This window comes from Aptenodytes patagonicus, chromosome 1 (assembly GCF_965638725.1).
Source record: "Aptenodytes patagonicus chromosome 1, bAptPat1.pri.cur, whole genome shotgun sequence".
NCBI lineage: Eukaryota > Metazoa > Chordata > Aves > Sphenisciformes > Spheniscidae > Aptenodytes > Aptenodytes patagonicus.
This window is the reverse complement of record NC_134949.1, coordinates 27618304-27633250: the sequence shown is the minus strand read 5'-3', so window position 1 is coordinate 27633250 and position 14947 is coordinate 27618304. Positions and strand designations below refer to the sequence as shown.

At 42.6% G+C, this 14947-nt stretch overlaps 2 protein-coding genes across 2 annotated transcripts in view; one reads left to right on the top strand and one right to left on the bottom strand.

Moving 5' to 3' along the window:
- The window catches only part of CFTR (CF transmembrane conductance regulator), a 93841-nt gene extending 91110 nt beyond the window's left edge, over window positions 1–2731 (top strand). The window contains exons 25-27 of the mRNA XM_076328642.1: window positions 163–335; window positions 689–794; window positions 1937–2731. Of these exons, the coding sequence (XP_076184757.1) occupies window positions 163–335; window positions 689–794; window positions 1937–2143 (486 nt within the window). The 3' untranslated portion in view covers window positions 2144–2731. The remainder of the gene's footprint in view (window positions 1–162; window positions 336–688; window positions 795–1936) is intronic.
- A 6609-nt stretch (window positions 2732–9340) lies between these two features.
- CTTNBP2 (cortactin binding protein 2) overlaps window positions 9341–14947 on the bottom strand; it is a 93037-nt gene continuing 87430 nt past the window's right edge. Inside the window, exons 22-23 of the mRNA XM_076330370.1 lie at window positions 14010–14111; window positions 9341–10929 (exon numbers count right to left, since the gene is read on the bottom strand). Coding sequence (XP_076186485.1) covers window positions 10684–10929; window positions 14010–14111 — 348 coding nt within the window. The 3' untranslated portion in view covers window positions 9341–10683. The remainder of the gene's footprint in view (window positions 10930–14009; window positions 14112–14947) is intronic.

Sequence of the window (14947 nt, the reverse complement as noted above, 5' to 3'; positions counted from 1 at the left end):
AGCTTGTAGTCTTTATAGGACAGATGCTCCTTTTTATCAATTTATATTTTCTCTTCGCTGTCAGAAATGAAAGGCAAGGAAATTAAAGGCACTGATTGCCGTACCCACAGTCAGCAGTAACTGTACCTCACTGATTTTTCCTCTCCTTTTTCTTTCCGGCAGGTTGGGCTGAAGTCTGTAATTGAGCAATTTCCAGGCCAGCTTGATTTCGTTCTTGTGGATGGAGGCTGCGTCCTCAGTCACGGCCACAAACAGCTGATGTGCCTTGCCCGGTCAGTTCTCAGCAAAGCTAAAATCTTGCTGCTCGATGAACCAAGTGCTCACCTGGACCCTGTGTACGTTTTGATCGTTTGTTCTATCTTCTAATATGAAATAAGAAAATCAGTGAGGCAGCACCACCGAAAGAGACCTTCTGTAACTTGTCCGGTCCGTTACTAAACCTGATTTCAGTAATGTGTGTTAGTAATTCTGCACGGGGGATCAGGGAAGCCTGGTTACAACCTTAACTTGACGGCTGACAGGCGCTTTCACAGCAGAAATGCGGCACACTGAGACGCTGCAGAGTGTTGGTGTCCATGCACGTGAGCTTTACAACACGCAGCTAGACTATTACATACCATCAATAAAGTTGTGAGCTATGCTGGCATGTACATTGCAGTCTAAGCACTGATGCTTGTTTGCCTTTCAGAACTTCCCAAGTGATCAGGAAGACTCTGAAGCATGCGTTTGCCAACTGCACGGTGATACTCTCCGAACACAGGCTGGAGGCGATGCTGGAGTGCCAGCGATTTTTGGTGAGCATTTCTCGTAGTCTCACGTACTGTTGTTTCATTTCATTTGATGAATGTGCAAAACACACCAGGCAGAATTGATGAAGTGGGCTGGATTGATGGGGGCCATGCAGGGCAGTTGAGCAACCTAGTCACCTGCAGAAGAGCAGCAGGCTCCTGTTTGCTCTTTCACATGAGCTGTCATAGACACCTGTGTTCAGATGAGCTGGGTCACATTATGGAAGAGCAGGATTCCTTCTTTCAACCAGAAGGACAGTTGTGTAGGTGACCCAGCTGCTGATCCAGGTGCCTTATATTGCCGATTGGCTCAGGAGCTCCAGAAAAATGCCAGCGTCTCACAGAGCTTTACCATTGCTAATGCAGAAACATTGCTCTTGAGCAATGGGAGGCTCCGTGGGGCAGAGGGGTTTCCTGAGGAAACATCTGATGGTCAGAATCACTGATTTCTCTCATCAAGCCACTTGAATATTGCTTTCTCATTTAATCAAGGCACGCAGCCTCTGCCCGGAGCAGGTTTCCCACTGTCTGAACAGCATTTTAGCAACAGAGCTGCTAAAAGCTCTTTCCTGTCGGACCTGTGCCCTCACCTGAGATGTGCTGGCACTGCAGTGTGAGCGCAGGAGCCTGGTTTTTCCCCGTCTGCTGCCTGACGGGAGGCTGGCACAGCCATACAGGGCAAACCTGTTGTCTCCTTCAAACACAGGCCGGCAGCGCTTCCTTGTTTGGTGAGAAGAAAGCAAAGAAGGCCTGGCACCTTGCTGGCAGCCTTCTCCCTCCGCTTGCGATATAACTCTGTTTTCTGCAGTTAACGCTTTCTTAACCTGGCAATTTGGCAGTGCCGGGGAAATGCCATGGTACCTGGAGACTTCAACAACCAATCTCAGAGGTAAAAATCAAGTTGCAAGGAGAAACCAGCAAGGCCAATGGCATTTTGTAACTTGAGCGATAGGCACCTTTTCCACGTTAAAATTTCAGTATCTGTTTTTATGGTTGTAAATAGAAATTGCAAACTGTAAACTGGGCTTTTCCTGTTAGAAGAAGATCTCTCTTATGTCTTCATGTCTCTTCCTTGCTCCATTAGTTGTGTTAACTGAATTCTGTCAGCACCACCATTGCCCATCTAACGGGGCGATATGTCTCTTCAGGTAATCGAGGACAATAAATTGCGGCAGTATGAATCCATTCAGAAGCTGCTGAACGAAAAGAGCTCCTTCAGGCAAGCCATCAGCCATGCCGATCGCCTTAAGCTGCTCCCGGTACACCACAGAAACTCCAGCAAACGCAAACCTAGACCCAAAATCACTGCCTTGCAAGAGGAGACGGAGGAAGAAGTGCAGGAGACGAGGCTGTGAGACGTGGCGTGGGCACCCTCTTTGTGGAGAGAATCGTCAGCAGTGCCCCACGATGACAGGACCGGCGCTTCTGAACCTGCGGGAGCCACGCACAAATTGAACCTTGCAGGAGGTGTTCACTGCAGCGACTGCACGTGCATTTGGGAATTACTTCCCTTCAATAGTTAATTGTGTGCAAGTTAGTACGTTCTTCGAAGTTTTGCCACTTGTAACGGTAAAACCAGACTTCCTTTGAAAAGCTGCTCTAATTCGGTACAGACGAGATGGCAAGCAGAAGTAACCTGCTTTGCCTGACATAATCATTTCCGAAAACTCTTTCTTAGAAATGTTCTTGCTGGGGTGAGAGGTCCAGACAGCAGGAAGAATGTGAGAAAAATAATCAAACCGGGGTGGAAAATAGAAGAATCAGAATGTAAAAAGCTTCTTTGGATTCACTTCCTGCAAACGAATTAAGGGACAATATCAGCAAGGTGCACAGAAAACTTCCTCCTCTTTTTTTTCATGCAGCAACTGTAATTTCAACTTAGCAGAAAAGGCCAAATGCCATTTCATAACAGCGCACCGCTCCGCGTGCATAGGTGAGAATGAAGGAGGAGAGGATACCGGCTGGCAAGCCAGTCAACATCTGTCACGTCCCCACGGTTAAGGGAGAGTTGGTATTTCCTCTTACAGGCTAGGAGACTGTCAGCCTGACCCTGCGCACGCTCGCAGCGGGATGAGCGCGGGCTGCCATCAGTATCTAGTGAAAGGTAGGACTCCTGGCAGTGGAACTCCGATAGTCCGCATAGGTCCGGCACCTTTACGTGCTTTTTACTCTGGCCTAAAAAAAAAACAAACACAGAGGAAACCTCTCTGAAGTAGACTTTAATACCGAAATTAATTTTTATACTCTTCTGGTTTGCAGTTTTATGATGAAACTGAACTTTCTCTAGGATGTTTTATTTATTTTAATATTGTTGCAAACATTTACTAAGGAAATGATGTATTTTAAGAGTGATTATGTACTATAAAGAAAAATATATTTGTACAAAAATTTTATATTTGGATTGTTGGGGGGGTTTTTTGCTACTAGATGTCACATTATGATAGAGCCGTTAAAAACGAGGGCAGGCCCAGAGTTAGGCCAGGTACTGTCCGATGCTGTCTTTGCGCACTAAAGTATTCTAGTGATACAGACACCTGGGGTTCCTTTTTTTCTTTGAATAAAAGAAAAACAAAAGAGAAACCGCCTGTACGACACGTTACAACACACACCCCGCGGTGCAGACACCGCAGGCCTATTCTGCTACTTCCACTTCAGTCGTTGCTGCTCATCAAAACGGGGGCATCGGTTTTAATCAATACGTGTTACTTATCACAGAACTGGTGGAGGAAATCCAAGGCCCGCGCCCGGCCCGCGGTGTGGCCCGCCCGCGGGCGGCGGCCGGGCCGGGCGGCACTAGGTGGTGCTGCGGGGCGCGGAGCGGAGCGCGGCGGAGCCCGGAGCGCGGCGGAGCCCGGAGCGCGGCGGAGCCCGGAGCGCGGCGGAGCCCGGAGCGCGGCGGAGCCCGGAGCGCGGCGGAGCCCGGAGCGCGGCGGAGCCCGGAGCGCGGCGGAGCCCGGGCCGGGCTGCGCTGGCCTCTCTCCGCCCGGTGGAACGACACGCTACTGCAGGGGGAAGCAGCTGGGTCCCTCGCGGGCTCCTTTATTCCCGCGGGGCAGTGATTTGGCAAAAGAAGGGCTCTAAAAAGAGCCTTTTTAAGACCGCCGCTAGCGGCTGGTTAGCAGCACCCCCCCACTCAAACGCTTTACAAACACGAAGCGGTTATAACCGAGCTTTGTATCTCTCACACCGCTTGAGCCCCAAAGCTGCGAAGAGCAGCACGTGCAAGTCTGGAAAATGAACTCCTTCAGGCATCATGGAGCAACAGCCACTGCCCCTCGCCTGTGACAGCATCCAGCTGGGCTGGGCGCCGCGCACGAGAGCCGCTCAAGGTGCTGCTGGGTCAGGCTGAGCCTGCGAGCTCCGGTGCTCGCTCTGGAGCAGCTGCTCACCCTGTCCCACTCTTGTTCTCCTCTAGCTCTGTCCCACATTGCATATTTTCTGTCCCACATTGCACATTTCCTCCGCAAATATGCTTTTGTCTTCTAGCTTATTTTTTCCCACCCGGTCCTTCATACTGTACTTTCATTCTTGCCTATCTTCTAGCGCTTACCTGGGTCTCTTTCCTTTCTGCCTGCGTGAACATCTCCTTGCTTTGCCTAATTTTCTCCATGAAGCGATGCTTCTTGCTCGCGGAGAGTTCTGGGTACCCTTGAGTGAGCCTCGACTTACTTTGCCATGCTACTGTTTCTCTGCCACTAAGCTCTGCTTGCTTTAGCTTTTATAACAACTGAAACCCAACTGTGTATTGAAGGAGCATCACTTTTGAATCCCATCTCCGTTCCCCCTGCCCCTTCAAATTGTCCACCTCACACCGTCTATCACTTTTCTCACATGGCCAGCTCTCCGTTTGCACAAGTCCTTACGGCGTATGTGGCCAAGCCTGGCCGGGAGGCCGGGGCTGCTGCAGTGCGGCCAAGCCCAAGGAGGAATGCCGAGGATCACTCTTTTTTCAGGATGTTACTCAGAGGAGCAGACATACCATGCGGGAGAGTTTATTATCTAAATAAACAAGATGATATGGAAAGATCAGCAAAAAAGAACCACTGCGTCATCAGAATCAGTGCGCACTTTAAAGCTTGCACAATTAGTAGCGTTAAATTTTTGGGGTTGTCGTTAGAGTTAGGAGGTGGCAAGTTGGACTGAGCGGACAAGGAGACATTTCAAGAAAGGAAAAGGTAAATACAGCAGGAGCATGTAGTAGAGGGGATGTATGTGGAAGCTGCTGATACAAACACCCAGAAGGAGCGCTTTGAAGGAAAAAGTAAGTCAGTCAACTGACTGCCCCCTGCCCTGTAGCACACGCTGCACAGCACTCATCGAAACAGCTTCTGCCATCAGTACCCGGCTCCCACCACCGTACTGCCCGTCCCGAAGAGCCCAGGCAAGATCCTGCAGAAATCGCTCGCTCTCCGCCCTCCGAGGGCACGTGGGAAACAGCTGGAGAAGACTCTGCTGTTTCTTTCAGCCCAAACATACTGCCTCAGCTACTTTGGAGCTCAGGCTGGAACAGGAGGTAAGTCGGTACCAGCCTCCGTGACGAGGAGGAGGACAGCATCCGCTTCCCAACAGAGGTCGAGAAGAGCACGGTACCTTCTAGAATAGGCGTCCTTGTACTTGCTGTCGGTGGCATAACAGCTCCCAGGGCTGCTTGCCTGAAGCTGAGCTGGGAAGTTGCACATGCTGCTCATGGTGGAAAATGGAGCACAAGGGGGAAAAAATTAAAAAAAAAAAAAAAAAGAAAATGAGGCTATGACCCAAGCACGGCGGAAGAAAGGAAAAAACAACGATGACCTTCATAAACACAGGCTGAGCGTTATTTAAGAGAATTTTTTCTTTTCACGTGCTTTACTTTGCATACATTTGATAAAACAAAACAGCTACATAAAAAAGAATACCCCTCCCAAAGCGCTTTGTTATTAAAACCACACACTGGTACTATTAAAAGGGGGTGGGTGGGGGTGTGTAATATATGGCCAAAGAGGAGAGCACGCTGACTCCAGTACTACACGTGAAGATTTGCTTTTACAGCCTGCCTGGAAGAAACCAAAAAAGTTGAAGAGTGAAATTACCCTGCAAAGGATCTGTGGCTCTCCTTCAGGACGGAGGAGAAGGGTGGCCAAACCGCTCGTACAGCACTAAGGGCAGCCACGACCGAGCAAGGTTAGCCTAAACAAACTCGAACTCTGCACATTTAGCCACCTTCGTAAATCTTACAACATAACTACACAAAGCAGCTTGGTAATCGTCATTACTGGGAACTGCTCAATATCTCACTGGGCTCAAACAGGCCTGCTCCTCCAAAAAACAACTCTGCTTTCCCAGTTGCTCAACTGGTGTCTTACCAGTTTTAGCATTTTATTCATGAAATATCTATTTCCCAAGTCTTTCTTAAGTTCCACCTCCTCCGTTTCCACAAGCCCCACGTCCCTCAGCCTGCGACACCAGTATCAGAGCTGCTAGACGCCCGCTTGCCTCCGCACCTCCTGGATTCTATCCGGTCCAAGCAACAGGTTTAAGTTATTTCCATAAGATGTGGCAGTTCTTGGAAAAGGTGCCTTTTAAAACATTTCCTCACGTTAGGATTAATTCTGAATTGGTCTTAATTGTTGGAGGTCAGTTCAGAACTGTATAGTTTGTTGCATTTTATTTACTTTATCTAAAAAGTATTCTGGTAACTTTTTTCTCCTCTTTCTGGTATAGATTTGGTGTATTAGCTCTACCATTACTTGGCTATGATTTAACATTGGGGGGAAAAAAAAGCACTTTAGAAGTGTGTGTACAATTGTTCACTAATGGACAATTAATTGCTGCCTAAAAATCTTGCAAATTAAGCAATGTGCAATGCAATACAGTAACACATTTCCTTTACAAAACCCCATGTTCTCCGAAACCAAGTTCCTGTTCCTAGGATAAACAATATCACTTTTAATTTTATTCACCAGGACTTGCCTCAACCTCAAAATACAACCCTTGTAAACGCAACTGGAGGTTTTCAAGTGATGTCTAACTTTTTTGCCTGTTATTTTCTCTTCTTTCTCAACAGGTTCCTTCTCGTTGTGATCAAAGCTTTAACGTGTGAACGGGTTTTCTTAGTTTCCTCTCCCCAAAACCTTTTAAACACAGTATATAAAAACGAATGTCCCTGTCACCGATACGCTCAGGGGCCTACAGTTACTATTGCTGTCTCTGTGGTGAGCCTGTGAGTTTGGTGCAACCTCTGCAGCCAGACGACCCCTCTGCTGAGAAAGTGTTTCCCCTCCTCCAAACTTTCTTGTGTTCCTCGAAATCCCTGGAATTAGAAGTCCTTTCTTTCTGATATCTTAACTGTATGCAAAGCCAACTTCCGCCTTCTGAGTCTGTCTTTGCTACAACCCAGCACAAACACGCCTCGTGCTGCCTCGACAATCGCTTTTGACTTCAAGTTTCTGAAGAACAGCCCACTTTGTAATTCTAAAGTCTCTTAACTATGGTTTGAACATCATAAACATCACTTCAGCCAGAGTTAGCACCAAGAAAGCGGTCCCTCATCCTTTCTCCAAATCGGCTCCTTCCACAAGCATCTTCCACCTGTAGAGGCTATTCTGCTTCTCCAGTTTTACTGGAAAGATGGAGGGTTGATTTACAAATCACTTGAGCTGTATTACGGGAAGAGACGAGCCTCAGAAATTCAGGCCCTCTGATTTTGCTCTCGTTGATGAATGTTGCTGCCTTTGTTGAGTGATGGAGCAGGTTTCTTCACACTTTTCATTTTGGAGCTCGTGCTCAGCAACTAAATAGCTGAGGCAAATATTGTCTGATGGACTCAGACATTCTTTTAAGGAACATGCTCCATGTTCTTTGTCAAGATATAAGAACCGCAGGAGAGATGCTGAAAGCTTTTATTTTCAGGACTCACTTGAAGTGGAGAGCTGGAAAGGTTAGGGCTTGCCATGGTCATTGGTGGATGAGAATGATCTTTCAGGTTCCCCTGGTTGAAGAGATTGAGTCGTGTGTAAGGAATATGGTGTAGTCAGACAGGGGCTAAACGAGAAGTCTTTTCGCTGACCTGGTGGCCTGTGGAATGGATGCAACCTTGGAGGCTTCCCTGTACTTCCCTGGATATTGCTCCACATAGACAGGGCATCTCTATCTTCACTTACCTCACCTCTTTTAAAGACATGGAAAGGGGTAATAGATGGGAGCGGAGTGCAGCGTGGAATAGTGTGGTCCACCATAGACGGCACACTTAAAACCTCTCTGCTTCAGACAAGAAGGAATGAAGAAAAATGAGTTTGCTCATTACTAACCCAAAATGAGAGTAGTTGACGTTACAAGTCACGTATGAGGAGCGCTGTTTGTAGCATCACGGGAAGAGACTGGAGATACAGTGAAGCCCTGAACTCATGAACAGAGCCTTGCCGTGCTTCTGCACAATCTGTCACCATCCAAAGGATAAACCAACGGAGAAGCCAGTATGTTCAGGTCCCAACTATTTTGTGGTTATGCGGTTTTCACCATCTGAGGCCAGGAACTGATATGCCCTAACAAGAGAGCTTAACAATTACTAAAGGAGATAAGATTTGCTTAGGAGATCTGCAAAATACCGTGTGATTAAAGATGTATAAAGATCACAGTCTGTGTTAAACTGAAAGACAGACAAACAAAATGATAGCAGGTAGAAGTCAGCCAGGGAAAAGATGCAGATGGAGAGAGATTAGGACAGCAGGCTGAAAAGAAAGGGTAATGAGGGCATTGAAAGGCAATGCTAAATTTAGCAAGAGACCTAGCTTTCAAACCATGAACAGATGATCAAAGTTACTCTGTCTTCTGCAGGTTTTCACTCAAAGTACAGCACAGACGACTTTTCACGCTCACAGACAATATACAGAGTCTTAAAATAGATCTCAAAACATGCTTTGGGACAGAGCGCCCAAGATCTTCCCACACAGAAACACGCTGCTAACTCTTGATCTAAATGAGGTCTGACATTTCCAAGGTGTATTTTCAATGTAGAACAAACCTGGCTTAGAAGCATGTGAGGATTTTTCTTCTTTTCTTATAGCTCTTTTTAAAAAAAAAAAAAGATTTATTGTGATTAGAGATCCTGATGTTGCAACTCGTGTGATCACGGCAAAAATCGTTTTCCATTTTGTCTTCCTCCTCACCAGGAAATCCATGCCTGAGCTCCTCGCACGAGCTGCCACGCCGCTGCTCACACCGCTTCAGCGCATAAGGGATCCCAATCGCTGAGACCCACTGCTCTGACCGACAGCGGTTCGCAGCTGACTCATTCTGCTAAGAACCAGCTGCAAAAGTAGCATCCCTTTTTTCATCCCCATCCCAAATTTACTGCAAAAAAACAATAAAAAGAAATCAACCTCTAGAGAAGTCATCGGTATTCGGTTATATGTTACTATCACACAAGAAATTGAAGATTTAATGAAACGGTGATTACCGAAAGACACGGTGCTTTCTAAATATATTGTGTGGGAAATGATTACAGAAATAAGCTTCTAATATCTATATCTGCAGAGATAACACACACACGCAAACCAAGAGACAGAAAGACAATATGCAGTACAAAAATTTTATTGACATGAGTTTGGGATGACTGTTTTACATGTAAAGGTGAAGCGTTGGGAAGCAGTTAGGCAACCCTTTCCTCCTCCAGGCTTAATTTGAGAAAAACGCTACTTTGGAAGTTATAGGCATGACCACGTTACTGTCCGTAGCTCTCAAACCCATCTCCTGACAGCCCATCAGAAGGCAGCTAAGTCTGATCTCAAGAAAACTCTGCACTCTCCTCTGCCTACCAGATGAGGTATCGAGACAGCGAGCGTTTCCACGTTATCACAATTCACAAGTACGTAACTGGAGCCACCGTAAGGAGAGACTGGGGAAATATTCCCTTTGCAGAACCTCTCCCTCGTGGGAACGTGATCTACCTCTGTAGTGGGGGGGAAATGAAAAAGACTTAATTTTAACTGCAACTCAAGTATTATTTCACAGCAATTACATCTTAAATCCACAATAGAACTTGATAATTACATAGCAACTCATGTTATCGCTACTACATTATCTCTGATAATACTGTAGTTAAGCTTGTGCTCAAATTCCTTTTCAGTAAAATCTGTTTCTGTAAAACACTATTATTTCTCGAATACTTTTAAAACACTAATGAAGTATATAAAAGTTTTTACAGTATACAAGAAAAACTAAGTTAATAAATGATCACATTTTCTGCAATTCTATCAAAAAGAGTGAGAAAAATAACTTTTATTGCATTTTAATTTCTCAATCTCTTTCCTTTTTAAAAGACAAAAGTTATAACGGAAATTCATGACATTTTAGATGAAGAGAAGCTTGGGAGAAACAAAATCACAATTCAGCAGGCAGATGATGGGGAAATCAAAGTATTTAATATGGCTTGTAGCTGAAAATAATTGATCTGCGTGTCCAATCATTTTAGTTATTGCCACATTCCATTAATTTTTCATTAAGTGAGGATAAAAACATGTCTTTAAAATGCATGTACAATAGCTTTAAGCCGTTGCTGTACATATTGTGCAACTCATCTGAATGCAGTTTAACACGTGAACTTAATAGAATATATTTATGTACAGTATGTACACAAACAGAATCCTGTGGTAGTACCCCTGAATATTATCATTTAAACGAGTAATTTCATAATAAAAGAAGAAAAAAACCCCCACCTATGAAGGTGGCAAAACTGCCCATTTCTGAAGTTTAAATCAATATAATTTCCAGCTGATTTACATAGAAATAAACCTGTGGTCCTGTACAAACTTTACATTACAGGGAAACAGTTTATTTTTAAAAAATATTTACATATTTGAGTACTTGGTTCTTTGCAATAGAGATTATAGGAACACAGAAAATGGTATGGTAAGCAGGTTTATTTATTAGATTTTTCTATTTGTTCTTTTTTGTGCAAATTCCAAATCTCTCTTTTTGTGTTATTATCTGCCTCTATTTGCCTTGTATTACTGCTGCTGCTTTTTTTAGTATTCTGAGAAGGCTGGGTGACTTTACTTCTAGGAACAGGAAGAAAAGATTTAACTCTTGAAACACCCAACTCCGTCTTTGATTTACTGTTGCTGCTTTCCACGGTTTGACTGCTGCTGAGAGGACGCATTCCATCCTGTGAATAGAAGAAAGCATTTTCTGTATAAATAATTATTGCCGTTTGACCTGAAAAACCACCAACCAACCCTACCAGCCCCATGCAACCCTTGTTATTTACAGTCTTTTGCAGTTTAATATGACAGCTTCTTACTAGCTGGTGAACAAGCAATGGCTCTTTTTTGCTTCTTCGACTGAAAGGAAATATCATCAACATCTTAGAACACCAAAATAAGTCAGTGGGGTTTTTTTGCAACGCTGTTGGAAAAAACTTGAATTTGATTCTCAGAGGTCTCAATTTCAGAAGTACCCAAATAAAAAAATATGTGGTCTCTCTTTCATTACTGTGGAAAAATGACAGCTGCAGCCACAGCTAAAAGGGAAAAATTGAAATTTCGGTAGTTATAAGCAAAAAATTCAGCTTTACAACTTGAATAAAGATACTCTTTTTTTTTTTGTACCATCAAGGCCATAAATAATAACAAAATAATCATGACAAAAATAATACTTCAAGAAGGGAAGTTGAAATGCTAGTTACATTTTAATCCATAAACCTATAGATTGCTTTCTTATGAATTAGATTTTAGCATCTCAAATTATTTATGCTGAGAAGCTGCATTCTTAAAACCTGGACCATATTCACCCTGCCCAAATTTAGATACCTGAAGTGCCAAAGTCAGGTACGTTGTCACTTTTTGTTCCTTTACCGTCAAGGAGAAAGAGGTTAGTTTAGCCATTTTATGACGGTCACTAACATATATCTTTCATGAGAGATGCCTACCTTTCCACTGGCAGGAAAGGAGAATTAGGACCTTAACTGTTAGCGTCAGTTGAATCCAGATCATCATCTGGGAAGCAATATTAAAAAGTTCATTTTCACCGTCAGCTGCTGCTCTTCACGTAAAGGTTGGTGGCATGAAAACAGACTATTCATCACTGTCTGTTCCTTATTAATCCTTGATTCCATCAATTTGTTTGTATCCTGGATCAGAGATTTTGCACCTCTTACCAGTTTTCTCTTTCTCCTTCACATACTTGAAAGCACTTTTTCTTCCAGCCAATAAAAAAAAAATAATTAATTATGGGTACGTTGCCCTTTTAAGTAATTTGTCTCATTATTGTTGATAAGATCTCCTCTACTCACGCAGTATTGCTTTTGTTACCTACAGAATTCTATTTACTTTCAGAAAAGGGTGCTTTTCTAATCTCAAACTCTTTTCAGACACCAGTTCTTGCAGCTGCATAGGTTTATCATTGTTACAATTGCCTCTAAAAGTTTGACTTCTGCTTTCAAACTGAGACTGTGCTCTTCTAGATTTTTGATAAATTTGTTGTAGTAATGACTAAATCTAGAAACAAAGCTTGTCATTCAATTAGACCTCTTTCCCCTCTAGCAAAAGGTTGGGTTGTGTTTCCTTCATTTTGGCCAACATTTCCCCACAAAGATATGGGAAATCAATTTTTTTATTCTGTATAAAATCTTTTGACTAAATTCTTCAAAAAACTCAAAGGTAGCTAAGCTTGTCTACCTCCAAAGTCAATACACTTATGCCTTACATTCTTAGAAGGAATTTTAAAAGGGAAAAAAAATCACTAGGAAAAATTTACAGTAGGAACGGGTAGGTCAGCTGACTTACCAAATTATCCAGGCATCACTACTATGTGAAGCTCTGATTTGCAATGTATGAAATTAATGTGTTTAGAGAAATATTCAGAAGCAGTATATCTAAATGTGGATCTGCAATGTTAAAATTGTTTCCGTTAGCAGAGACTGTACTCCGGATTTTAAGTAAAATTACAAAAAAAATTCTAACATTTTGAATATTTGGATATGAAAAAATGCGCTGGTAAGGGTGGTAAGTCATCTCACCCAACTTCAGCTTTTTTAATGCTTAGGTGTGCAAGTTAAGCTATTTTCAGGGCTACTTCATTGTACCTGCAGGAAATAGGCAGTGTCTCTAGAAAACAATTTATTGCAGTCGGATAAAAGCATCTGGATTGGACTCTAGAGGACCCCTCTCGAGGGAACACAGAGGGCCTAGCGAGGGAACACAGACAACAGATTCTGCCCTGGCTAAGGTAAATTGAGCCGTGTGCTCAGAAGCTCTCTTGATGTTCAAAAACACAAGGAACAAGAAAGAAAAAAAAAGGAAAAAACAATAGAGAAAGCATAATTTTTACTTTATTATCCAAAGAATGAAAACTAAGCAGGATATAATTTCATCTTCATATTTAGTAGGGATGTTAGCACCCACAAACAATGATTTCAATTTCTGAAAAGATGATGATAGTGGACCTATTATATCTTCCAGTAGTATTCAGCTTATCTTCCCACTCTGAAACTGCTCTGAAGTTAGTAAATTTTGTTTACATTTAGACTATCTTTTCCCAGAATCACCAAACTTATAACATAGGTTTTCTTTTGATTTCTCATAAATAATATGGCAAGACAACTGTTTATTACAACAAATAGCTAGGTAGAAAAAAGAAACTGAATCCCCTTCTAAAAAAATGCTGTTCTTCACAAACTCTGGTAATATCATGTCTTCTCAAAATTTCTACCACTGAGAGCAGCTCAATTCTATTCAGATAACAACACTTAGGAAAACAGTGGTTTGAAATCATACATATTTGGGTAATCACTAAAAAAAAAAAAAAAAGGCAGAAAAATAAACCACGAGCCAGCAATTTTACATCAAGAATTTAAAATATTTTGCGTTTTTGCAAACTTACTGAATTACACTAATTGTGTGTGTGTGTGGGAAATGAACCCAGGGCTTTTATTTCTCTCAAAATCTGATGCAAATAACTTATAATGTCAAAGTAATGTCAACAATACTTGGCCCAGGGAGATGGTTTTATGTAAACATGAAAACTGAAGCAAATACATCCATTGTTTAATAAATCTTTAGTTTCCATTAAGACACATGGAAGAAACTTGGCATGGTATGTCTAGCAAGTTTCCTAAGAATCATGACAGTTTATTCTTGTAATAAACAGGGCACTGGAACACTAATTCTTTGGATCCAATCAGGAATTCAGATTTTGGAGAAACTCAAGACACCTTCCCTAGCCTACTACAAAAGTCATTTCACCTACCTTTTGTGCTGTTGTTTTACTTGGGTTAGTACCACTTGCTGAAAATACAGGATTGTTCTGAGAGTTATTGAACATCAGTAGCTCATCCTTAGAATCTCCAATCTAAAAAAGATAAGAAAATGGTGATTTTTTAGTTATTCACAGCAGAGATTATGTTTCAATTTGCCAAATATTGGAGCCTTGATTTTATTTTCATGTAGTTTCTGTGCAATGCAATGCATAAATATCCAAAGAATAATTAAAATATCTTTCCTTTACTCTTGAGTGAGTTTGTAGGAGATAGGAGATGAAGAGAGAGATTTCACATTGACGATTATCAGAGGAAGATTAAACACACATTTCCAGAGCAATACTATTCAGCGGAGCTTAAGGGCAGTTTCCCATTAAATTTTATCCAGCCCCAGGAACATCACAGAAAGGAACGATCCTTTTCTCTTCCTCCTGCCATGTTTCTTCCCTACCATTTTCCATCAAACCTTGTGACCATGCAGTAGCAGGTAGAGTCTGATCAGCCTTCTGTCCTCACTGAAAACTAGGTATTTTATCCTGGGGCAAGCTGATCCCATTCAACTCCGCAACTGCAAAAGTACTCGATCCCAACATAACAGAGGCAGCAGGAACACATTTGAGTGAAAGGGCAAATTAGAGAGTAGAAGTACTTATTTTGATGGCTGCCTGAAATTACATCACACAAAGAAAACATACAACAGCACCCTTACTTCTGTAAGGCTCTACTAGGCAGCTAGGGAATTAACAATAGAAATTCCAGTCATTAACAACAAAATTCCAGTTTGTCCAGGAAACTGAACAAAAGACAGTTACATCTATCTCCTTCCTTATCTAACCCATATTTCCTTGAATTGTCAACAACAAGCAATTACATTTTACATGTTATTAAACACAATTTTAAGTTGGTTACCATTTCTTTAAGCACATCC